The sequence below is a fragment of the Fundulus heteroclitus genome, chromosome 7, assembly GCF_011125445.2.
Source record: "Fundulus heteroclitus isolate FHET01 chromosome 7, MU-UCD_Fhet_4.1, whole genome shotgun sequence".
NCBI classification, from domain to species: domain Eukaryota; kingdom Metazoa; phylum Chordata; class Actinopteri; order Cyprinodontiformes; family Fundulidae; genus Fundulus; species Fundulus heteroclitus.
In genome coordinates, this window is record NC_046367.1 from 22,674,080 (window position 1) to 22,698,707 (window position 24,628).

The 24,628-nt window shown below is 43.9% G+C and overlaps 2 protein-coding genes across 5 annotated transcripts in view; one reads left to right on the forward strand and one right to left on the reverse strand.

Moving 5' to 3' along the window:
* The first annotated feature begins 1,308 nt into the window (after positions 1–1,308).
* Positions 1,309–12,967, forward strand: acp6 (acid phosphatase 6, lysophosphatidic). 3 transcript variants are annotated; one of them, XM_021307270.2, is made up of 11 exons: positions 1,309–1,488; positions 3,610–3,842; positions 3,927–4,055; positions 9,086–9,216; positions 9,307–9,386; positions 9,855–9,942; positions 10,122–10,254; positions 12,120–12,220; positions 12,310–12,402; positions 12,480–12,648; positions 12,736–12,967. In XM_021307270.2, the coding sequence occupies exons 2-11, from the start codon at positions 3,618–3,620 to the stop codon at positions 12,862–12,864; spliced, it is 1,278 nt and encodes a 425-aa protein (XP_021162945.2). In that variant the 5' UTR covers positions 1,309–1,488; positions 3,610–3,617; the 3' UTR covers positions 12,865–12,967. The 3 variants fall into 3 exon arrangements, with proteins under 3 accessions (XP_021162945.2, XP_021162947.2, XP_021162946.2); XM_021307272.2 differs by having other exon boundaries at positions 12,483–12,648; XM_021307271.2 differs by lacking the exon at positions 1,309–1,488 and adding an exon at positions 2,670–2,864.
* Positions 12,968–15,582: 2,615 nt separating this feature from the next.
* Positions 15,583–24,628, reverse strand: part of bcl9 (BCL9 transcription coactivator) — a 48,719-nt gene continuing 39,673 nt past the window's right edge. For both annotated transcript variants that reach the window (XM_012879949.3, XM_012879948.3), the window contains exons 7-10: positions 22,494–22,584; positions 20,217–22,395; positions 19,493–19,762; positions 15,583–18,092 (exon numbers count right to left, since the gene is read on the reverse strand). In XM_012879949.3, the coding sequence (XP_012735403.2) occupies positions 17,053–18,092; positions 19,493–19,762; positions 20,217–22,395; positions 22,494–22,584 (3,580 nt within the window). In that variant the 3' untranslated portion in view covers positions 15,583–17,052. The remainder of the gene's footprint in view (positions 18,093–19,492; positions 19,763–20,216; positions 22,396–22,493; positions 22,585–24,628) is intronic.

Here is a 24,628-nt window from a genome sequence, read left to right on the forward strand (position 1 = left end):
CATGAGGGTCCAACTGCTGACAGCTCAAAATTGAAACGGTTTAACTATTTTTGTGAGACAAATTAACTTTTCTCCTATTTTGTCTGTTTTGTTGCTATTGCTTTTTGAAACAAAGGAAAACATTCTACATGGATGGATGGATGGATGGATGGATGGATGGATGGATGGATGGATGGATGGATGGATGGATGGATGGATGGATGGATGGAAAACATTCTACATGTTTGGAGTATTGACTGATTGAAAGTGTAACAGGAAAACGCTTGTCCCAATAGGTTCTCATTCCAAAATTTCATAATTGCTCTACAAAGTTAGATTTACTCATCTAATAACGAGAAGATAAATAAATAAATATGGTTAAAAAACAGCAACAAATAGTAAAGAAGTTATACAAAACTCCCACCAAATATTTCCTCCTCATACTTCAATATGTACGCATACTTATGTCCGGTAGAGGGCGCCGGTGCACATTCTTGCATCCATACCCGCCACACACATCTTTAAAGAAAAAGATGACCCAAGACGGTCCATGTTGGTGGTGTGCACAGATTCAAGGGCAGTAATAGACATTATTCAGTCTACAGGAATGAAAACAGGAATGATCTTATGTTAGGAATGCATCGCTGTTTGTTTAGATTGCACAGGGGTGGAATGGATATAGTTTTGTTGGGTGCCAGCAGAAGAGGGGGTAAAAAGAAACGAAATGGTAGATAAACTGGCTAAAAAGGCATTAGGGAAGGAAATAATGTTATATATTCCATTTGGGAAAGGTGAGGGTAAAACACTAATCAAAAGAAAATAATTAGAAATGTGGCAGAAAAGATGAAATGAAGACAAGAAAGGGAGAGACTCATCAAATACAAAAGTCAGTAGTAACGAAGAATTTAGGAGGAAAAAGTAGAATAGAAGAAGTGATAATGAGATTACGGGTAGGTTATACATCACTAAATGACATTCTATATAGAATAGGGAAAATAACTAATGAGCAGTGTGTGGTTTGTGCAGAAAAAGAAAAATGTTGAACATTAATGAAATAGTATATTCAGCCGAAAGAGCAAAATTAAAGCAAATGGTGCAAAAGACAGGACAAGAATGGAGTTTGAAAGGAATATTAGGCAGAGAAGGGGACAAAGAAGATGTTTATACAGTCAGAAAAGTATTACATACTTACACTACACTAAAATGAACAATAGAATTTAGTTTGTGGAGGTCGTGAAGTTACATCCTCTTGTACAGTAGGTGGCGGTATGCACCTCGCAATAGTTTGCAATCCGCCAATAAAGGAAATGAATAAGCTGGTCCAGGCTGGGAAATGTAGTTTATGAGTCCTATGCGTCTCTATTGGAGTTACTGTTATCTGCCGTAGGCTTGCCTACACATCCCGGCGACAAGTCCACCTGAGCCGGCCGGCCGGCGTCCAGAGTTCCCGAGCGAATGTCAAGTGACACCGACGGCAGCTCATCCATTCGCCTCCAGCCTTAAAAAGAAGTGAGTAACCTCTGGGCTGCTTTAGACGAACCCGACAGCTGTTTTTTTTTATTAAACTTCCTGTGTCGCCACGTGATGCTGTGAATGGACACCTCTGACACCGTTACGTCTGAGCTAAGTTTTCCTGGTGACAGGCTTCATTTAGCTATGCTGGAACAGCATGTGTTGGCTAACTTATCTGTAAATAGTAAAAAATATTTCTGTATGCGGGGAATTAACAGTCAGACCGGGTAATGAGAGAGCGAGAGATAGAGAGAAACTTGGCATAATTGTTACACCGGGTGCCCTTCCCGACGCAACCGGGATTCGAACCTGGGTCCCCCGACTTAAATCTGCTATTCCAAATGCTTAACAATACAGTTACGCCCCCTGCTGTTGGCTAGATGCCGATCTACGTTACGTTTCGGTGTATGACGCGTGGCTCTGGGGTCAAGTGTTATACAAGTTCAGTTGTCATTGTTTCTTTCCCTATATTTTAATTTAGTTAATGTAATTTTATATTTTAATTTTGTTTTACCCCCAGCTCGTTGTAGTTTCGCATGGCTGATCTAAATCACTTCCTGATCCTGGGGCGATGGTTTCTACAGGTGCATCTGTCAGTATAGGTCTGTCATGAACAGTCAGTGCGCTGCAGGGCCTTTATAGGCATGAACCACTGCAGCGCTTCAGGGGATGGAGTGACTTCAGGACTAAACTTTGGCTCTTCCTGTTGCAGATCCGTTGACTCCAGAGAGTCTCGGGTTGCGCGGTTGGTAGGACATGCTTAGCTGTCAAGCACAAACCGAACGGAAATGATAGTCCGAAGTTTCCAAATGACAAAAACTAGAAATTTTGCTGTGCATTTGTGCAGCGCCTCTGGAAACGTCAATCTTTAAGTTTAGACACAGACTGAGTATTATGAAAACGCTTAATTCATTTTTTGTCACTCATTCCAGAAAGTGAAAAAAAACGCATTATATAGATTTATCACCGACAAAGTGAAATATGTCATACCTTTCTTGACATTTGGGTGTTTATGGCTTACAGATAATGAAAACCCAAAATTCAGTGTCTCAGATAAATAAAATATTGTGAAAAAATATATATATTGGAAACTCATGATGGCCCTGAGCCTCTAAATGTTCTCACTACAAGGTGATTTCATGTTTTTTCCCCCCTCATTTTGTCTCTCATAGCTGAAGTGTACCTATGATGAAAATGACCTGTGATCTTTCTACAGATGAGAAGTTACACAATCAGTGGCTGACTAAATACTTTTATGCCCCACTGTAGCAGGACATTTTTAAGGCCCTTCATGCTTCCTTCTGCTGATCAGCTTTTAGGAGATATTGATTTAATTTTCCAGTAGAACTTGGCATCTGCACGCAACGACAAAGGTACCAGAAACTAGTTTGACAACCAGTGTGTCACTGTGCTTGATTGGCCATCAAACTGGTCCGCCATCAAATGATGATATCCTGCATGCTGTTTCCTTGTCTGCAACTTAGGAGGAACCCAAGGTTGTTGTTTATTTTCCTTTTGTGGACATAACGGTCAGATTTTAGTCAATTCCAGTAAAATCTTCAGACTCTTCATCCTTGTCTGTCACGGACTACATTGAATATCTCAAAATCCCTCCAATTTTATAACCAATCAAGTATATTAGACTTAGACAACTTTATTGTCATTTTGTATGTACAGAGTGCATACAGAACAAAATTTCATTGCATACAGCTTTCGAAAGTGTAATGGGATTGCAGGTGGAATAAGACAACATTACAATATAAAGTGCAGCATTTATCAGATGTAACAATGCAGGAGAAAAACAGTGTGCAAGAACAGTGTGCAGGAGAATGTTCAGTTTATGTGTAAAAATAATGGTGCAAAAGTGTGGTGCAGTGCAAACAATATGTGCAAAAATACAATAATATGTGCAAAAATACAGTAAATGTTGGGTTGTGTACTATTTATATGGATAATAAAAGTTCGGCCATAGTTGGTAGTGCCAAATAAGGAGGCAAATGTGAAATTTCTGGGAAACAAGCAGCCCGAGAGGGGTGTTTAATTGAATTTTATTAAACAATTTTAATAAAGAAATTTTAATTTCTTAAATGTCCTAAGTGACCTCTGTTTTGTTTGCAGCTGCAGCCATGAGGAACCTGTTGACCAAAGCGGGCCTGTTTGGCTCCATGTCGGTGGCCTTCGGCTCGATGTGGTGGTCCCAACAGAAGACCGAATCAGACCCGATCACTCCGAATCCAGCTTCAAACTCGGCGGACGCCAGCTCCGCTTCTCTGTACGAACTCAAGCTGGTCCAGGTCTTGTTCCGCCACGGCGCCCGGACGCCGCTCAAGTCCATACCCGACGTGATAGAGGTAGCGCTCCGCGGGTTTCTCTGCTTTCTTCCACTCATTCACCTACCTCTCGTCGCTGAAGTGTTTTTTTGTCTGAATCTGGAGGCCCAGTGGGTCCCGACGCTTCTGGAGGCTCCACCGCACACGCACATCGACTACGTGGTGACGGATCTGGAGGGTGGACCGCGGCCTCCGGCTCCTGTGGAGGACAGCTATCGGACAAAAATCCTGAGTGTGAGTAGGTGCTGCGTGCATCGGAGTAAGAACCCCCCCTCTGAAGTTGTTTCTCTGTTTTGTTTGTAGAGCGGAGCTGAGGGGTAAAGCTTTTTTTTTTGGGAAGTGATGTTTCTCGTGTACCCACTACACCTGTTACAGAGTGAAGACTTCAAGTTAGCTATTTATATCGGTCAGATATTTAAAGATTAAGACACAGGAAGAACACATATAAGAAGTTTTATTTTTTTTTTTAGAAGATGTCTGTGGTTAATTCAGGCTGAATCAGGGCGAGAGAGCAAGACCTTGAAGAAATAACAGGAAGGCTAAACGGAGTGCAGCAGATTTGCTCGGTTTTAATCTCATGAGTTGTGCTGGACTTAGAAATGTTGAGGTCTTTTGTAACTTTTAGCTGTGCTAACCATGCCAATCGCTAATATAAGATGCTAAAAACTCTACGATAATTTTTTTAAATTATGAGCAGCGCTGTCATTATATTAAGAGGGATCCTTTCAACGACCTCCTCTGCCACCCTAGATGGTCAATTTAAAAGTTATATTGATATTCATTTCTAATTAACGTAGATCAGAAGTCATTGACGGTTACCGTTCCTCAGTAATGCAGGTGTATATATTGTCCTTTTATTAAAAAAGCTAAATTATATTAGTTAATTTCTGCCTGTAAGATTTTCTGCTCTCTGGATCACTGGCGACGGAGTTCCTCCTCGACACGCAGCAGGAGGGCACAGATGAACCGACGCCCCAGCCAGTAGAAACAGACTGCAACAGAAACAATAATGTGACAACCACCTGCACATCAGGTTAAAATTATTTTTATTTTACACGCCCTCAGATCTGGGAGGGTGGCAGCGCTCATTGTCCTGCGGGTCACTGCCATGACTTTGAATCCAACCACAAAACGGGTTTCACTTTACTTCATGTTACAACTTGTTGCGGATGTAGCTACTTGCAAAATGGCTTGTTAAGTGCTTTCATGTCTACTGAAAATCAGAAGACAAGGAGGATTAAATTTGCTACGCTGTCCATAAGGAAAGTAAGAAAGTATAGTAAGACAGAACTTAATCACCCTAGTTTGTCCTTTTTGAATTAAGCACAAAAACTTTCCATGAAGATAACTGCTGTTTTTCCAGGGTAATTTACAGGATATGACAAACAACAAGTTCTGCATTACTGTTTTTCCCATGATCACTCATGGCGGTGCTGAATGACGTAGACAGGAAACTAGCCGTAGAAACAAATACCGACATTTGTTAATGTGCTTCCTGGATGGAGCTATGTTTAGGGGAAAAACATATCTGTTCTGAAGCAAAAAATAATGAGATTAGGCTGAATAAGATCTGGACATATGAATAAATGTTTGAGGAGAATGACTGCATCTGGATATCATCACTAAATCAGTCACTTCAGTTGATTACAGACCTTCTTTGTCCCTCAGGAGTAAATTAGGTTTACAGTGGTGGTTAACCTAAAAACACAAGACGACACTCAATCTAATGCAAGATTACATTATTTTGTATTTCCTGCACTTTTTTGTAAAAGGTCCTTATACAATTACTACTCCTCTTTTTACAACTTTATTCTCTTAACTTTATGACTTTATTCTTACAATTTCCAAAAAGAAATAAATCCCCCCACCAAAATGGGATTACCCATCTCTGGCCCTGTTATTTTGGGGGTCGACGGCTGAAAACCCCCCTGGATTATTCTAATGTAACTACCAGTTCATGGCTAAATTGCTCATTTTAGTTGGATTATATTGAGTGTTTTTTATGTCAGTGGGATACTTAGCAGAGCTGTGACCAGGTCATTACTTCCCAAGTCACAACTAAGTCTCAAGTCAAGTCAAGTCCAGGTTCTGTGGTCCAAGTTTCAAGTCATAATGAGCTATTTCTGAAACAGCGAACAAATGCTTTGTCACTGAGCTTGTTGAGGCTGTGCCTCATCCTTTGCTTGTAGGCAACTGAGAGAGGCTTCCTAACTGTCTTACAAGACAACACCCTAAAAAGTATGTAGGAGAAACTTATTTCAGGATGGATTATGGAGGAAACATAATACAACTTCTAAACGGCAGTAAAAACAGTATAATTTAACCGTCAATGTTTTAACTCCAGACACTATTAACTAGTTGAAGAAACAATTCCTTTCCGGTGTTTTTTGTTTTTCAGACATTTTTTATACCAATCTTATAATCAATGAAACAAAATATTTTCTATTGCCAGAACTATTCTTCTTTAAACCTGTCAACACAGAATAAAAACATGCGTCAGTTCTGCTAAAGGCAGGGATTTCTGAAAAACCATGCAAATTGAACATGAGCTAAAACATAAACCAGTGATACGTTCTGAAATGTAGCTCGACAATATTTGTCAGTGTGACACAGGAAACTTAAATGTTCTGCAGTCAACGGATGCAGTTAAGGATTCACTAAACTGCAAGCTTGTTCTTTAAGAGCCTATGATGCTTTCATTTACAGAATAATAAATTATTCAACAGACTATCATTCATTTGTGCTCCGTGGGGCTTTAAAATGATGCCGCCGTAGTTAAAAACTTGCTGGACTGAGGCACTGGAGGCTGCCTCTTCTAAGACCCTGATGGCCACTTAGAAAAGGGATGGAGGGGTGTTAACATGAATTTCCCAGAACAACGTGTCTATGTAGTGTCTTAGCTGTGGTGATGGGGCGGACCAAGCATCCCTGCAGTAATCAGCCCACTGTCTTTATCGAGTTCTCCTTTTGTTCTTCATCAGTGGAAGGCACAAGTTGCTCTGTTGCTGCAGCCTCATGTAGGATCTAGTCTTGTTTTTCTGACATAACAGGATTTATTACTTCCTGGTCTTCCATTGTCAGATCATGGCAGATCTCTGGGTCATCAAGATGACCTTCATGAAGAGCCTCTTCTCTTTCATCATTGGAGAAACTTACTGTAAACCCTTTGGACACTTTTCCGGTATTATCACTAATAAATCAGCAACTCTTCAACGTTAGTCTGACCAAGGGGAAGGTTCCAGTGTCGTTGAAGACCTCCTGCATTGTTCCGGCACCAAAGAAAACTTCAGCCATCAGTTCTCAATTACTTAAGATCTGTTGGCCCGACATCCCACAACATGAAGGTCCTGGAGAGACTCCTGTTGGCCCACCTGAGTAAGCAAACCAGATATCAGGACCCCCTGCAGTTTGCTTATCGTCATGGGGTTGAAGATGCCGTCATACACCTGCTTCAACAAACCCACTGTCAGGGTTTTCTTTCTTTTTAACGCTGGAGGCCGACAGCACTGTGAGGATCATGTTCTTTGATTTCTACAGTGCATTTAACACAATTCAGCCTGATCTGCTTTGTCAGAACCTCCAGAGCGCTCAGATGGAGGCCTCAACCATTACCTGGATCAGAGACTACCTGATGAACAAGACCACAGTGGGTGGGACTGAAGGGGTTGTGTGTCTAACCAGGAAGTCAGCAGCACAGGAGCACCACAGGGGACCGTACTCTCACCATTCCTTTTCACTCTTTACACCTAGTGCAGTCAGTAAGGAAGGAGGTAGGAAAAAGAGACTGTATGCTTCTGTATGCAGCTCCTTTCGCATAGGAACCTCACAATGTCCCTTACCGTTGCTAAGGAGCTATGAGGAATCCCACAATCCTTTGCAGGACATGACATATAAGCACAGCCCACTTCACAGAAATTAACGAAAATGTCCATAGAGCAGAGAGCGTAGTTTATTTTGGGAAGGCTGTAGGCCCGGATTTGACTCACATCATCCATGTGCGTTTCCGTCAGGCTCATAATATGCTGGGTGAAACCCTGCGTTTATCTTTTCTCTGCTCCCCATCGGGGAAAACCCTCTCGTTTCTCCTCGTTCCTTAGTCCAATCAGTGAACAACAGTCCGTTCACTCCGGCTGTGAGTAGGTTGTTCTTTACGGGTTTTTTAAATATGCGCTAACAGGTCTTCCCTATTAAATGAGAACTGGTTTCTCAATGAGACTAAAGATTTCATAATAATAAAACTAGCATGAGCCTGAATGCGTAGCTTTCTAGATGTTGTAATCTAACAAAAATCGCATTTCAAGCAGTGTTTTTTATTGTAATTGTGCACAAATTGAATTTGCAGTGACTGTTGCATCCTAATACGTTCACACTGCAGCCTGAAGTGACCCAATTCCGATTTTTTTTGCCCATATGCGACCTGGATCTGATCTTTTTATGACAGTCTGAACAACACAGATCGGATCTTTTCAAATGCGACCCAGGCTACTTGGATATGTGGTCCTGAATCTGATACGTATCTGATCTTTTCAAATGCGATCTGTGTCTGTACGGCCGGGTCGCATTTATCCGACCTGTACGTCTCTGATACTCGACAAACGTCACTATTCTGCGCCCTGCTATGCAGAAGCGGGAAGAAAGACGACACCCATAGCGGACTACAATGAGAAGAACAGTCAACGGAGGGAAAGCTCTGGTTAGAGAAATAAATTAATGACCGCAAAATGCGCGGCAGCATTATAATCCATGTTTACTTCCGGAAACACTGAGGACGCTTGCTACGTGTGACGTCATCGCGTCCTCGAGTGCGCACTTAGGTTGAACGCATTCAGTTCACACAGCAGATCACATACAAGACGCATATATTTGGAAATGTGAACGACGACGCAAAAAAATCAGATTTCACAAAAAAATCGGAATTGAGCATTAAGACCTGCAGTGTGAGCGTAGCCTTACTTTGCTGTACACTGGTTCATTAATCCCACAGAACTCGGGTAGCATCAACACATTTATCGTTGATGTTTTCAAAGGGTGTGGAGGCGCAGTCCCGTGTTGACAATAAAAACTGTGGACTGAGCACACAGCCTTGAGGGACACCAATACTCAGTGATACCTGTGGATGCCCGGTTTTGAGCTTCTCTTACTTATGAAGTTCAGCTGTGTTCAGTGCAAGCAGTAGAAATTAGGTGCTTTACTAAGAATGCCCCAGATTTGTTTGTAACATGTCTGCCGGACATGTTTTGTGTGTTTTTTTTTTTATGTAACAGGGTGGCACCTTCCCTGGTCAGCTGACCACGGTGGGCATGCAGCAGCTGTATGAGCTGGGCGAGAGGTTGAGAAAGAGATATGTAGAGGAGACGCCTTTCCTCAGCCCCACCTTTGTCCCTACAGAGGTCTAGTAAGTGATGCTCATTGTCAAGATTTGTAACTTAATGACTAAATGTTTTTGCAATTTTGTCTTTTAATTTGTCTCTTTTATGATTTTCAGCGTGCGTTCCACTAATATTGTGAGGACTATTGAGTCTGCCAGGTGCCTGATAGCTGGACTTTTCCAGCAAAAACAGAAAGGTAGGGTGAAAATATGCGCGTATGTAAAGAGTTGCCACACAGTCTGGAAAGATCTGGAATTGAATTTAAGTGTTTTAATGATCTGGATATAGTATTTTTCCCGCTCTTATTCTCAATCCGCTCGTCTAAATGTTTCTTTCCTTCCTCCCTTTCTTCCATTTAAGTTCTTCCTTCTGTCTTTGTGTCCTCATATGCTTCATTTCTTTTTTTTCTTGTGTCCTTTTACATGTATTTCATACCTTTTTCTGTTGTACGTCTATTCCGTCTTTGTGTCCTTACCTCTTACATCCTTGCTACATCCCCTACTCATGATATTCCTTCTCCTTGTCCTCCCTTCTCTGCTCCCTTATGCGTTCTCTTCTTTCCTTCTCGTCCCTTGTCTTCCTTGCGTCTGAGCCTTTCCCTTTTTTTTCTGTCATCTACTCGGTTTTGACCCTATATTTTTTTTTTCTTCCTCTTGCCGTGTAGACGTCGTGTCCATCCTAACAACAGAGGCCGAATCTGAAATCCTCTACCCTAACTATCACGGATGCCAGCTGCTCAAACTCCTCGTCGGGTAGGTCCAATTTTCCCACCTGCCACAGAACCACATCACTCCCAGACCGTTCTGTGGGCCAAAGCTGAACTCCAGAATAATGTGCAGTGCAAAATTACGAGGAGACATTTTTGACAGGTTGTCACGGTGTGTCGCTGCTGACATTGTGTGTGTGTGTGTGTTTTTTTTCTTTTTTTCAGCCCCCGCTGGGCCGAGTTGTCCACTCTGCCTGGCGTCGCGGCAGACCTGCAGAGCATCCTGAGTGCACTGGGGATTGCTGCTCACCAGCACGTCGACTTCATCCTCATTAGGGATGACATGGTTGCCAGAGAGGTGACACTGTGACTCTGTGATCCGTTTGACTTTTTACTGAGTCTCACCACAGGCTTTCACTCTGGAGGCAGTTATTATGGAGACTTTCTCTGCCTGCACGCTTACTACCTAGCTAAATATGCTGGTGCCATCCAATAGGTTATCGGAGACTTAAAGATTGATCATTTATTTGTGAGCCTTAATTGGGAAGAATTTTGAGCTTAAAAACTAAATATTGTAATGGTTAGAAGTCTCTTAATTAAGACTAAAAAAATACCTCATTACTGATGCCATTTGGCGTTTCAGGCCAGTAAAGTGACCAAACGGCATGGGATAAAATCCCATTATTATGTTGAGGATGTATTAAAAAAAAAAACTGATCTGAACTGAATCAGACGGTCAAATAAAAGCTTTCCCTGGGAAACTTTTAGTCATTGCAATTGCCTCATTAAAAATGTTGCTTCTGCAGTCCTGGCAAGGTTTCCTTTTTAAAACTTAGAGGTTTAAATTTAGGGCTGGGCGATAAATCGATTTAATCGATTAATTCGAATTTACAATTCTTTAAGATTTCATTTTTGGAAAATCTGGATTTTATTTTGCCAATACACTCAATTGGGTTTCCATGAAGAGAACAGCATGTGATGCTGAATATATGTTTAGGCAAATGTACTGTCAAAATATTGTTAAGTAGAAACTTTTTTTACCATAATACGATATACTTCATTTACTTATTTACTTTTTTTTAACTTAGTTTGAAGTTCACAAGTACAGTGAAGCCTGTTCTTAGCTCAATGTGTAATACCACAAGCAGCAAATGTTTTGTTATATTTTCATTGTTTATAATGGCACGGCTGCCATCTTGTTTTACAAGCATGTTTCACAGCTTGTTTTTAGTTGCAATTTGAATTCAGGTCAACTCCCTGACGAAACGCTTGCCATAAAAGCAAGGTTTTAAAATAATTTCTTTAATTTCTTTTTATGAAACAAAAAGGAGGAAAAAAATTGATTAATCAGATTTGTATGATAAAATCGGAGATTTGTTTTTTAGTCCATATCGCCAAGCCCTATTTAAATTTCTTCTTCCTTTTTTTTTTTTTTTTTTTTTCAAATTCCACATTCATATATGGATCTGTATTCCACAGTTAAAACACCTCTGATTGATATTTAATCAGTGATTTAAAAATGCGTTTTTATTTAAATACAATCATTTAATTCATTTCAATGTATCAAACTTAGGGTCTGGATTTTGAAAGGCTTTATTTTAACAACCCATAAGAGACAAATGGTCCTGATTGGGATATCTGTGAATATCAGAGTTCCTGAGAAACACGTTTGGAGGCTTTTTATGCATGTTGTGACATCCTGGGTATTGCTGGGCGTAAAATGATAAGGATCAACACCTGGGCATGTATAGGCACATTTGTTTTTACAGAACAAAAAAATCTTTAAAAGGGTATTTGGTGTAACTAAATTATAGACATTTTAAAGGTCATAAAAAATTCCAGATTTTCCATAGTAGGCCTATAATTTCCTTTAATTTTATCTTAAGTATTTAAGTTTATTGATCAATGGATTTTTCTGTAGCCGTTTTGAAAGCTAGCACAGGAATGTTGTCGCTGAAACGGCTTATTGTAGTTTTAGTGAATAAAAAGATATTCCTTCTCTGCCACAGGAGAGTAGATATTTAACAACGTTTGGCTTGAATGCGGGGGATCGTAGAAGTCGGCTAAAAGCTGTTGTCAATCACGGTTATGAGGCTGACTGCAGTCTCTGAAGCATTAAAGTTGTGTAGCCTAGTTATAAGAGAGAAAAGTAAAGACAATCTGACGCCGTTTTGCTGTTTATTAACGTGACGTTCGCTATGACTTGTTTCTTCAAATCGACAGACGCACGGCCTTCCCGTCCCGCCAGCTCTGAGCTCCTGGAGGGATACGGTGGAGGAGAGAGCTGTTGACATGATATGTCACCTCTACGAACCCGGAAAGAGGTTAAAACGGTCGATAAATAATTTAAGGCGTGCCCGATCCACTCATTAAGGCGGTTTTTTATAAATCATAAATCCTGTGCCTGTGACAGGGAGGCGCTGCAGCTGTCGGTGGGGGCCCTTCTGCACATGCTGTTAGACAACATGGAGAAGAAACTAGAGGACAGCTCAGCGGAGGCGAACAGGTGGGGACACCTCATCATCCCCACTCTAACTTTTTACACAAACTTGATCAGTCTTTTAAAGTTTTTCTCTCTCTCAGCAGGAAGTTGTTCCTGTACTCGGCTCACGACACCACTCTGATTCCCTGCCTCATGGCTCTGGAGATCTTCGACATGAAATGGCCACCGTACGCTGCTGATGTCACTCTGGAGCTGCACCAAAACCGGCGGACGGGCGACGCCTTTGTCAAGGTGTCATACGCGGGTCAGGTAAGGAGTGCAGAGAGCGCCTGAAACCGACCCAACGACCTTCATGTCTTTTCATCCTCTAAGTCAAATATGCTTCATGCTCCCCAGGATCAACTCATACCGGGTTGCAGTGGAGTCTACTGCCCCCTGCAGGAGTTCAAACAGGTCCTCTCTGCTCACTCGCTAAACCCCGACGTCTACCGCTCTCGCTGCAACAGCACGGGGAGGACTGACTGAACCCTGAACTTTCAAGAAACACAAAACCAGTCTTGACATTACACTGAGCCCAACCCTGGCTCACTCCATCCAGTCACCATAAACTCTTTACACATCCGTTAAATAAGTTGTTGACCCCACTTTAACAACAAATCAAGTTATTTTAAGGATTATTTGAATGCCTTTTGCTGTGCACTGTTTAGTTTACACCATTTGATTGCTTACAGAAACCTTTTTGCATTGAATCTCTTGTTTTTATACCTGCTTTTAGCTCCAGATCGAGTATAATAGACTATCTTCACTGCAAAAGGGGAACTAAAAGTACAAAAATATTTGAAATTAGTGTATTTGTCCTTAATCTGAGCAGTTAAATAAGATTATCTTCCAATAGAATGAGTATTTTCACCCTTAAAATAAGATAATTAGATATACTACACTTGAAATAATACGGATTTGAGTTGTTCCTATTTCAAGTGAAATCTGATTCCATTGGCAGATCATTTAAACTTTCCTGCTCAAATAAAGCACAAATACACTCATTTCCAGAACATGTACTTACTTTTAGTTCCCTTTTTTGCAGTGCAATAAAAGGGATGTTGCCCTAGTTGAGCAATGCTGCTGGTGAATGTACTGAATGATAATTTGGGACTGAGTTCCACTCTATATTAATATAACAAACAATCCTCTATATTGACACGAGTAATATAGATAGTGCTGCTTTTCCTGCCTAAGAGATCGGGGGCCTTTCCATCAGCTCAGAGCTTCTTGCAGGTGAATGATGTGCAGAGTTTAAATCTTTAGCATTGTCTGTGATATTATCACAAACTGTTTACAGTCATGACTGTAAGCTGTTTACAGTCATGACTGTAAGCTGTACAGTCAGGAGGAAAATCTGTTTTGATTGACTGTTTGCAGTGACGGGAAAGACCTGAGTACACCCAACAGCTGTAGAGCCTCCCGCCGTTAGCATTAGCTTCAAGTTGTTTTCTATAAGACTTTAGCTCACTTGGCAACACAGGTTCAGTTTTTGGAAATATGCAGGCTTTTTATTTCTGGGCTGAGTTACTGGACTTTGATTAGGGCAATGCAACAAGATTTACTGCTGTGTTTCTGATCATTGTCCGACTTAATCTGGCGGACAGACGGCCATCATTCAATACTAGAATACAGCAGTAGAGCTTACTACCACCCGGGGACCATGGCTGCAGACCAGCCCATCTTCATCTGTCTACCATGCATGAGCTGGTATCAAGCATTTCTACTTAGAAGATCTTAACATCTCCACCCTGGTCTCATCTGTCAGAAAGACGACCTCTTGTGGTTCATCTACATGCCACTTTTCAAACCTAAGAGCAAAGAAAAGGTTTTCTCGGGCAACATTTACAAACAAGGCATATAGATTGTTTTCCTAACTGTACCACCATGAAGTTTAACACGTCATACTGTCTGAGGCCTGTAAAGTCGGAGATATTGTGATCCTTTAGCAACTCCCATGTGGTGATTATGATGATTTGTTGGGACGTCAGCTTAAAGAGTGGACGTCCCAACTGGAACCAAGAACTTCTAGTATTTTTTTACATTGCCTCATAATCCATTGCCCAGATTGATGGGCAACAATAGTTTTTCTGTCATTGCTGACATCTTATACTTCCTAAATCCTACGGAAAAAGAGCTGTTGTACATTTCCCATGACTTGTCATAGTCAAAACTTTATTTTCCCCCATAACGACGGCTGTTATTCCTCATGGAAACATCTAGTGTGGGAAAACAAAACGTGAAATGGTTCTTGGACGGTTCCACGGCAGCAGTAACTGTATATCGTGAGCTTACGAGGCTGTCCTTAAAGATGATCACATTGTTTTAGAGTTATTGTTGCCGTGAAACATTTTAGCCATGAGGTGACATTACTTGTGACAACTGTAAATATCTGGTTTGGATGAGTGGATGAAAAAAATGCAATTTCCTTTTCTTTTTTTTCCCCCCACATATTTAAAAGGGTTAATGTGGTGGGCTCTGAAGGTAAAAATATAAATAAATAAATATTGATATGTTCAGTTTGGTAAAAGTTAATTTGTCCCTCTGGTATTTCATCCCTTCCAAAAAAAAAAAAAAAAAATATCCCTGTAATTAACTTAATATATTAAACTCATAAAAATTAATTCAACTTTACTTGTGCTTTAACTTAAATTTTCTGAAAATGGATCACCCCCCATTCCCACTGATTTTGGCCAATAATGGCTTTTAAAATATTATAAGGACCCCTTAAGATTCACATCAGACCGTTATGGAACGTCGTCGTAAATGTTTGGCTGTCAAAGCAGGCATGGACCGTACAGACTGACACAAGGTGGCTACCAAGTTTCTCAAGACAAGTCGGGTATGAAACGACCAGAACTACAAAGTAATGAAATGATGAGTGGGCAAACCGAACAAGACCGGTTCAAATGTGTACGCGTGTACTGACGTGTTCAGAAAATAATCTGAGGCCTGCTAGAGGAGTCAACCCACACAGCATGATGCTGCCACCGCCGTGCTGTGCTGTGGGGCTTCTTATGGCTTTCCTCTTGCACAAAGCGTCCCCTCATCAACTCTGCTTCCAGGGTTCGGGTTGCTCCTCTCATAGCTGCTGAACGCTGGTGGGCTCATTTTAACATGCAAGGAGGGACACAGACTGGCCGGAGTCCACACGACGGGGCACGTGGACAGAAACAAGCTCACACACAGCGCATGGACAACATGTATATACCAAAACAATATCTTTTATTTGTAGTCCATCACCAACAGCCCTGGTTTAGGCTCTTCTGCACCAAAGCCAATGGAGAAACACATGACAAGCTTATACAATAGATAAAAGAGATGAAGTCAACTGGATGGTAAGCAGTACGTGTTTACATTTCCTCGCGTCCCGCTCTGGAGACCTCACCTCGGGGGGGAAAAAAAAAAAAAAAAAAAAAAAAAGGCTGCCCGGGTCCTACCTAGCTCTACCTCTAGAATACCTGACAATCCTGCTTTCAGCGGCTCACCTCCCCGTCTGCGGCCCATCATCTCCTCACGGATTATTGCTGTGGGAATGATTATTACCCAGAGTCAACAAGTCAAAAAACAAAAAAAACAGGAACACAACAGGAACAAGAAGAAGACACATAGCACGTCTGGGTAGTAGCAGGATTATTCACGCCGGCGAAGTCCTGAAGGTTTTGGGTGGCAAAAAAAAAAAAAAAAAGAAAACAGTTTGATGGCGGTGGATCCTCACATGTTAGAAACAGAGAAAAGAAGACGCTTTCTGCAGGTGGTCCATGTTTGTGCTTTTTTTAATAATACTATTATCTTAATGAGGTCATAGTTTGGTTTGTTATACACTGGAGTTACAAAGGAAATTAAAATAGACTAAAATTTGAATAGCCCACCAATGGTAAACCGTACAGTATTTTTAAGGGGGCGTTCCTCCACCCCAATGAAAGCTGGGTAAGAGGCGTTAAGAGGTCACTGATAGAATGCCTATACATACAGACACACACATACAACCTGCCAAGCACACACACACACACACACACTCACCCTCACGTATATACTGTACAGAAACAGTCAAAAAACAATGGAGCGAGAGACAAGATGGATTTCCACTAAAGTCTTCACAAAGCACAAAGTATTCCTCCTCCTTTCTCTGGTTCCAGATCACTTTTGTGACAAATTTTTCTTTTTTTTGTTTTGTTTTTTTTGTTTGTTTTTTTTCATTATTTGAAAAAAAAAAAAAAAAGTTGACATATACTGTAGCATCTCCACGCTGACTTTTACTTTTAAGGTTGGTTCCTTTTTGACGTCAGAGTCATCTTTACAGTCGGATAATCCAAAAAAAACAAAAAACAAAACAAAAAACACTGACAGTTCTGCGAAATTGATGCACAACAATCTCGTACATTCTGCGAGTTCTTGAGTCGAAATTCAACGTTTGTGTGGCAAAAAGTACACGGAACCAGGCCCCATCTTAAGCCTGCGCAGCGGGAATCGTCCCCATGAGACCTCACCAGGCGACAGGTCGGCTTCACACAGCTCATTTTCCGGTCGCACGCGTTAGTGTTTTCGTCTCCTCTACTTGAGTCCGTCTGTTTCTCAACGCTTGCTACACTCCCTGGTCTTTTTCTGTTTGTTTCTTTGTTATCTTCCTTGTGTTCCTGTCCCAGAACATTCTAGTTACAAGGTTCTGTTGGGTTAGAACATCCCGTGGCCCGGACTGAACCCCATGTCCATGTCACGAGGCCTCATTTGGCCCCCCATCATCATCGTCTGCTGTGGAGGGCCACCCATGCCTTGTAGTGACATCATCATGTTGGGTGAGCCACCGGGGCCTGGGTGGGCCATTTGTCTCCCCTGCATCATCCCCGCCGGACCCCCAGGAGACATCATCCGGTGCTGGGGGCCCATCATGCCTTGGCCCATAAATCCTGGAGGCCGCATCGAGTTGTGACCCGGGTTGCCCATCGGCATGTCTTGGGGACCCATACCCCCACCGGGTCCCCCCGACATCCCCCCCATCCCCTGCATGGGCATCCCCATCCGTGGGGGGCCGTCGCTCATCATGCCCTGCATGGGGAATCCAGACGGATGGGGCGGTTTGCCCCCGGGGTTATCGCCTCCACCTCTGGGGAAGTACGACAGAGTCTGGCTGGGTTTCTCTGACGGGATTATCCTGGACAGGTCAAATTCGGGGATGCCAGAGGCCCCAGGCCGCATCACCTCATGAAGGTCTGCGTCTCCAAACCCTCCTTGCATGTTGTTAAACTCTGGCCCGCCCGGGGTATTAGGCTTGCACATGCCCGGATCACCCCCTCCCCCATGAGGCATGCTCCCCATCCGTCCTCCCATAGGTCCGGGCTCGCCCTGGAACCCCATAGGGTGACCAGGGAAGCCCTGGGGCCCGGGGCCGTTGTGTGGGGAGAAGGGGCCTTGTTGGGATGGCGACTGGGTGAGGGGATATCCCTGGTTCCGGTGGGAGTAACCCATGCGTCCTTGGGGCATCATTTGAGGATTTGGCATACCGGGGTCCTGTGGGTTTGGTTGCATCATCATGCCGTGGGACATCATGCCTGGGCCCATGTTGGGGGCATTTGGAGAGGGCATCTGGGGGGGCATGCCATGAGACAGAGGTTGGGATCCCAAGGGATTCATGCCCAGAGGACTGAGCGCAGGCATTGGTCCAGTGTTTCCAGGTCCCATCATGCGTGGATTTCCTTGGTGATTCATTGCCATACCTGTGAGCCGAGAAAATTGGATTTTCAGTACAAGCACAAGATTTAGTTAATAGACAGTGCTTTACAAAAGCATTCATGCCCTTAAACCTTTTCACATGACACATGACAACCACAAACTGCAGCTCACTTTAGTGGGATGACAATTATGTGATAATACAAAGTGCTCCGAGTCCATTCTGTAGAACCACCTTCAGCTGCTATTGCAGCTGCTACTCTTTGGGTTTCTCTACCAGATTTGCACACCTAGAAATATTTATATTCCTCTTTTCAAAACAGACTAAAGATCAGATCAGAACTTCAACGATCTGGACTTTAACTAGGCCATTCTGTCTTCCAGGACTCGGCTGTGTTGCTCTCTATCCATACTTTCATCGACACTGGACTTTATGTGCGGGATAATGTCCGACGAGGTGTCCATCATCAGAAAATAATGAATGACGCGGAGGCATGAACTGTTTGACGCGAAGCGGAGGACGGTCGCTTCGCCAAGTCCATTAATTTCTGATAATGGACACCTAGTCGGGCATTATCCCACTTATACCCCGGTCACTTGCAAAAGAAAGAAATACTAAATCAATTATTAATACTTTAATGTTTGTTTAACTGTTAAAATCATCAAGTTTTTCACTATTAGTGGCTGAGAGAACTATTTACTGTCTGTCGTTGTGGCGCTTTGCCAAGATAACCAGCGTCAACGGTTTTGGCGTTACCAGCTAACGTTTGAGCCAGTGCAAAAATTTATCAAAATCAGGCTATATGTGTCCTATAACACTTTTTAACAGACACCTGCAGCCAATCAGAATCGAGTATTCACCCAAACCACACTATAATCACAGGTAGTGAAGTAAATTTACACTGGTGAAGATTCTCAGTCATCCAGGTCATGGTCATTCCAAAAAAAGTAAAAAACAAAGCAACTGGACTTGTTTTTCGTAGTTGAAGATGTTTCGCTTCCTCTCCAGGAAGCTTTCTCGATTCAAAAAGTCTGGAGTAATGTGGAGTAACAAGCTGTATACTACTGTCCAAACAAAGGCCTTGTAATGGCTTGGATAACATGCAAATTCGATAAGCCATTAAGACAGCAGATTGAACCGAAACTGGTCCACTCCTCTGTAACGAGGAGTCGTTAGGGTTGTTATTGGCCTGGCTTCCTGGAGAGGAAGCGAAACGTCTTCAACTACGGAAAACAAGTCCAGTTGCTTTGTTTTTTACTTTTTTTGGAACTACATTTACACTATATTCACATTTTTCCCCAATTGTATTCATCACACAGAACCCCTTTTAAATGCATTGAAGCCAATTGTTGCGATGTGACAAACAGTAAAAAACAAAGTTTCGCCTTCAGCTCAGGATGCACTGAAACCTCGTCTTAACCTAGGAGATGAGCTCAGATGTCTCACCGTTGTTCACTGAAGGCAGGTTGGGAGAGCGCGCTGGGGGCGAGTCGTCGTCGGAGCTGGCAACGGTCTTTATGGCGTCGTGGTAGAGTGGGGTCGAGCTAGGCATGGCAAACTTGGACATGCGCGACATCATGATGGAGAGCGGGTTCTGGGAGAGTGTCGGTTCCGGGGGAATGGTGTACGGGCTGCCAGACGGGACGTTGCCAGGAAGGGACATGGAGCCAGATGGAGCCCCCGATGAGGGCGGGGCTGAGGGAGGCCCGTTACCCCCTAGGAGAAGAGCAAGTAGATGACATAAAGAAATGGCAACATGTACGAGGAGATTAACACAGCTTCTCTTTTTCTAAGATTAGATTTGAAACATTCAAGCCAGTTTCATGATGTCTGTTTCTCATTCTGGGTAAGCCTTGGACTGACACTGCATGAGGTATGGCTCCTCGTATTAGTGGCCAGAAGGGGGAGCCACTGGACCATAACCAACCCCACCCCTCAGTCTAGTTTTAAAATAAAATGATGCAGCACTTTACAGCTTCTATTTTGAATTTCTAAACTTTTTTTCCTCATCAACCAATCAAAACATCACTGTGATAAATAAAAAATAACACAAACGTGTAAAAAACCTCTAAATATTAAACATTTTTGGATAAAAATGAGAAGACAGACGGAAAAAAAAACACTTTGAGTGATATTAAGATGATCTTGGGGAAAGCGATGACAAACGTACCCGGCTCCATGCCCCCCATCATGTTTGGCGAGGTGATGCTCAGCGGAGGCTTTCCACCCTGAGGGGGCACTCCGGGACTCTGCATGGGCGGTTTTGGTGAGGAGGCCCATCCTGGAGAGGGGTTTGGAAGAGATGGAGACCTCATGTGAACAGGAGAGGCCCCTGCTGATCCCATCATGGAGTGGGGAGATTTCATTGGCGCAGATGTCGGAGGAGCCGGAGGCGCATTCGGGCCCGTAGGACCGCTGAGCATGCCGGCCAGCTGGGACGGCGTTTGCGGAGACTTGAGGTTCCCAGAGGGCGAGCCCATCATGGGGGACTGCACTTGCCTCAAAGGGGGAGACTTGAGAGGGTTGACGCTGGGAGAGTTCCCCCCTCCTGCTTGGACATTCAGATCTGCTGGCTTGCGGCCCCTCTGACCCTGCGCAGGACCACCGGCTGAGGAAAGATGGTTGATGCGGCCGTTTCCTCCTGATGGTGTGCCTCTGTGCTCTGGACCAAATGCTGGGTCTGCATGGGGACCCCTCAATCCTCCGGGGCCCCCGGGGAAGGACCGACCGGGTCCCATTGGAAAGTCTGCTGGTGTCTGCTCGGGGAAGGGCGGCACCTGCATGGGCCTGCCCTGTGGTCCCATGTTCTCCATGGGAGGTCCTCCGCCTGTTCTCATTCTCATCATTTCGTCTGGACTCATATTCATGGGTGCGTCTCGTAGTTTGGATGGGTGCATGTGAGGTCCTGGGCCAGGACCGGGCCCGATGCCAAACTCAGGCCCCATTTCTCTGCCCCCCATTCCTTGAAGCCTCGATGACGGACTCATAGGGCCATCAACGGGCATTCTGGGAAACATCCCCATGCCGTTACCGGGTTCCATTCCACCTCTTTGGTGCCCCATCATCCTTTGCACGTCCATCATCATCCCAGGGGGGAGGCCTTTCTCCCCGCTCATTCCTTGGTGGAACATTGCCTCCTGGACGGACTGGGGGTTCGGGAAACGCTCACCGCGAGGCCCCGGACCAGCAAACATTCCTCCAGGCCCTCCGGGGAAGCCCCGGGCTTCTCCCATCCGTGGAGGCATGTCGTCAGGCCAGCCCATTCCCGGCCTTGGCAGGCCCTCCATCTCAGGATTCATCATGCCAGAGAAGCCAGGCATCCTCTGCATATGAGGGCCCATTCCCCTGGGACCGGGCCCCATGCCCATTCGCTCTGGGTAATGCTCTGGCGGACCACCTGGCCCCCCCCACATCTCTCCAGGACCCATCTGATAAGGGGGTGGGGGCCCTCGCATCATGCCCCGTGGCCCAGGATGCATCATGTCTGGAGGAAGTGGCCGGTGTTGCATTTCTTGCTTTTTCCTTTTCTCCTCATAAAACTCCTGCTGTAACTTCAGCCACGCCACCTGCTCTGGGGTCATCTGATCTCCGTCACCGCACCCGCCCGGCCCTCCGGGGCCTCCTGGCGGGACCATGTCATCGGTTGGAAATAAAGGCATGTCCCTAGGACCGTGTGGCGGCCCAAAGGGAGGACCTTGTGGACGGGGCCCTACAGGCCCGCCTGGCGGTCCGAGGCTCTGAGACTGTGCCATCATGGCCTGTAGAGGTCCCTGCTCAGGTCGCCGAGGTGGACCATCAGGACCTCCGTCGTGGGGTCCAACGTGGGTCTGCGGGGGCCCGGGAGGCGGGGCATCGCGGTCGTCAGGGAAAAGCATGCGCTGGATGTCTCGTAGGGTCTGCAGGGACCGCTGCCGGTGTTCTAGCTGTTCCTGAGACAAGCCTTCTGTGTTGGCCTCCATGTTTAGCAGCTCCTGCGCCAGCTGCTGTTGCTGCTGCTGCTGCTGGGGCGTCAGACCCGATCCACCTGTGCCTCCGCCTTGTCCTCCTTCGACAGATGTCGGCGGGTTGAGGCCTGCCTCCGGCTGGGCGACGGGAGCCTGGTCAACAGGGGCTGCAGGGTTACCGGGGCTGCTGCCAGGAATATTTTTGGATTCTGAGCCAGCTGAGGACGACCCCTCCTGGGGAAGAACACAGGGTTGACCCCCTTGACTCGAAGCCTGTGGAAGTGCTTGCTCTGCCATTCCAGTTAAGGACGGCTTCGATCCTGGCTGGTGGCTTTGATCTTGCGCGTGGGACGGAGGTTGCTGAGAAGACTTCGAGTCAATTTGCAGGACGCCGAATGCGTTGTTCTTTGACGGAGGAGAAGATAAAAGGTATTAAAAAAAAAAACTTAAAAGGTGCAATGCGCTCTGAAAGCTGCCATAAAACACGCTTGTGTGTTCCTTACCACTAGCAGGTGAGCTTTATCCTTGCTGATGTTTTTCACGTGGAAGGTAATGATGTTTTCTGCCTGGCCAGTAAGAACTGCATTAGCTGCCCTGTGGACCAGAAGACAGCCAGATATCAGTCATCAGATTCACCACAGCGGGCGTTGCAGAGGTTAAACAGACTCAACACATCATCCAGCCGCCGTTCTAAGGTGTGAGCCTGGTTTTCCACTCACTCAAAATCCTACATCGAAGGGATGCTTTAACGCAGAGGCGTCAAGTGACCAAGTAACAATACTTTGTTTACTTAAGACATTTTTGTTATTTCTACTTTAGAGGAGTGATTATTTTTAGCCTACTTTTTACTTCTACTCCTTACATTTAAAAAAATAGTCTCATTACTTCCATTTTATTTCAGCTTGTTTTCGTTTAGGCTCGTCTATGAAAAACAAAGAAATATTCAGATAAATAGCGCTGCCCGAACAGTGATTTTCATTATGGCTGGAGGCAACGCTGCACCAAGTTGTTTGTCAAACTCCCCCCAAAAAACACAAGTAGAACTAAACTTAGAAGAACATTGCATTCTTAGGATTATTTGTTATTTTCCCTTTTTTTTTATTAGCTGCTGGGATTAATCATTCATTTTGACAACACTGTCTACTGTAATTGTTATAAGAGGGTAATGCACTCAATTTCATGTCCAGTTTTGTTATCTTACATCTGTTGCCCCCATCAATTCCTGTAGCTACGCTTGGATGTTCATTTACATTCCAATAATAACAAGTAAAAGGTGATTGATAATGTGTCTCTAAAGTTTGACTTTTTGCAGCAATACTTACAGGCAACCAGACATCAGATTTTCTGCTTCATGAAACTCATGTTGATGTTGAATTACTTCTACTTCAATACTTAAAGTAGTTTTATATCCAGTACTTTTATACTTTTACTTGAGTAAAAGGTTTGAGTTGATACTTCTACAGAAGTATTTTTAAACCCCAGTATCTACAGTTCTACTTCAGTAATAGACGTGAATACTTTCGACACCTCTGCTTTAATGTAGAGTTTGTTTACGGATTGAACATGCACGTCTAGGTCAGCCACAATCATTGAAATGCTTTCTACAAACACCAAGAAACATCAAATATGCATGGCCACGGAAAGGATGAAAGATGAAATCGATGCACAAACTAAATGTGCACCGGCAAAATTACAACAGCTGGATAATGAAATATAAACCTATACAGCAGGATTTATAAGCAGCGGCGTGCAATGTATGGCCACTAGGGGGCTCTAGACCAATAACTTCAAGGTTTAGTGCCCCTGAAGGCCATCAGCGATACTGCACTGTGGCAAATTTAAACAGTCTCCCTTCGTGTTTTGGAATCTGATAGCAGACCACTTTGGACCAGCAGATCGAGAAGTCATGGAGTCACTTGTAAAGACAAGGCCACCCTAGATTAAATCCTACATCAGAGAACCAAAGTCTGATCAGGTAAGTGTCATGTCTGTTTTCACATTGCCATAACCTAGAACGGGTCATGTGACCTAGGGCGGTGATCTAGGTCACATGACCCATTTAGCGACGAATGCGACCCTCCTAAGTTACATATGTGGGTTTTTTAGAACGGTAGCCCACACAAAGAGCTGTAGATTGACCTAAAAAAATAATTTAATGCATCTCAAATTCAGCTAATCCTTGGGTCAGAAGTTACACAGTGCTGCTTTAATGAAATCTATTTTTTTAAAAGCACACAGAAGAAAAAAAACTGCTAATTGTGGTTGTGGGTATTTGGGCTGATGGCATCAAAAGAGGCACAGCGATTACGATGCTGCGCTGGTTTTTATGAGCCCTGGTGGACGAGTGACTTACACCGCAAAAGGCTTCAACCTTGTGTGTCTGAGTCAGAGTTTTGACTCTGATCGCCCCATAATGGACACCAGGTCTGCACGATAATAAAAGATCAAGCCACGACGATAGACTTGCAAAATATTGTGTTATAAAGTTATAAATAGACATCTTCGTCTCTCCAGTCTTTCTTGTGTGCCTCCATCTCTCTCTCTCTCTCTGTGTGACCTTTAGCATCTAGGACACTAATCTTTGTCATGTGTGGACGTTTACTCCTTGTGGAAACTCCCCGGTCAGGCTGCATACCCT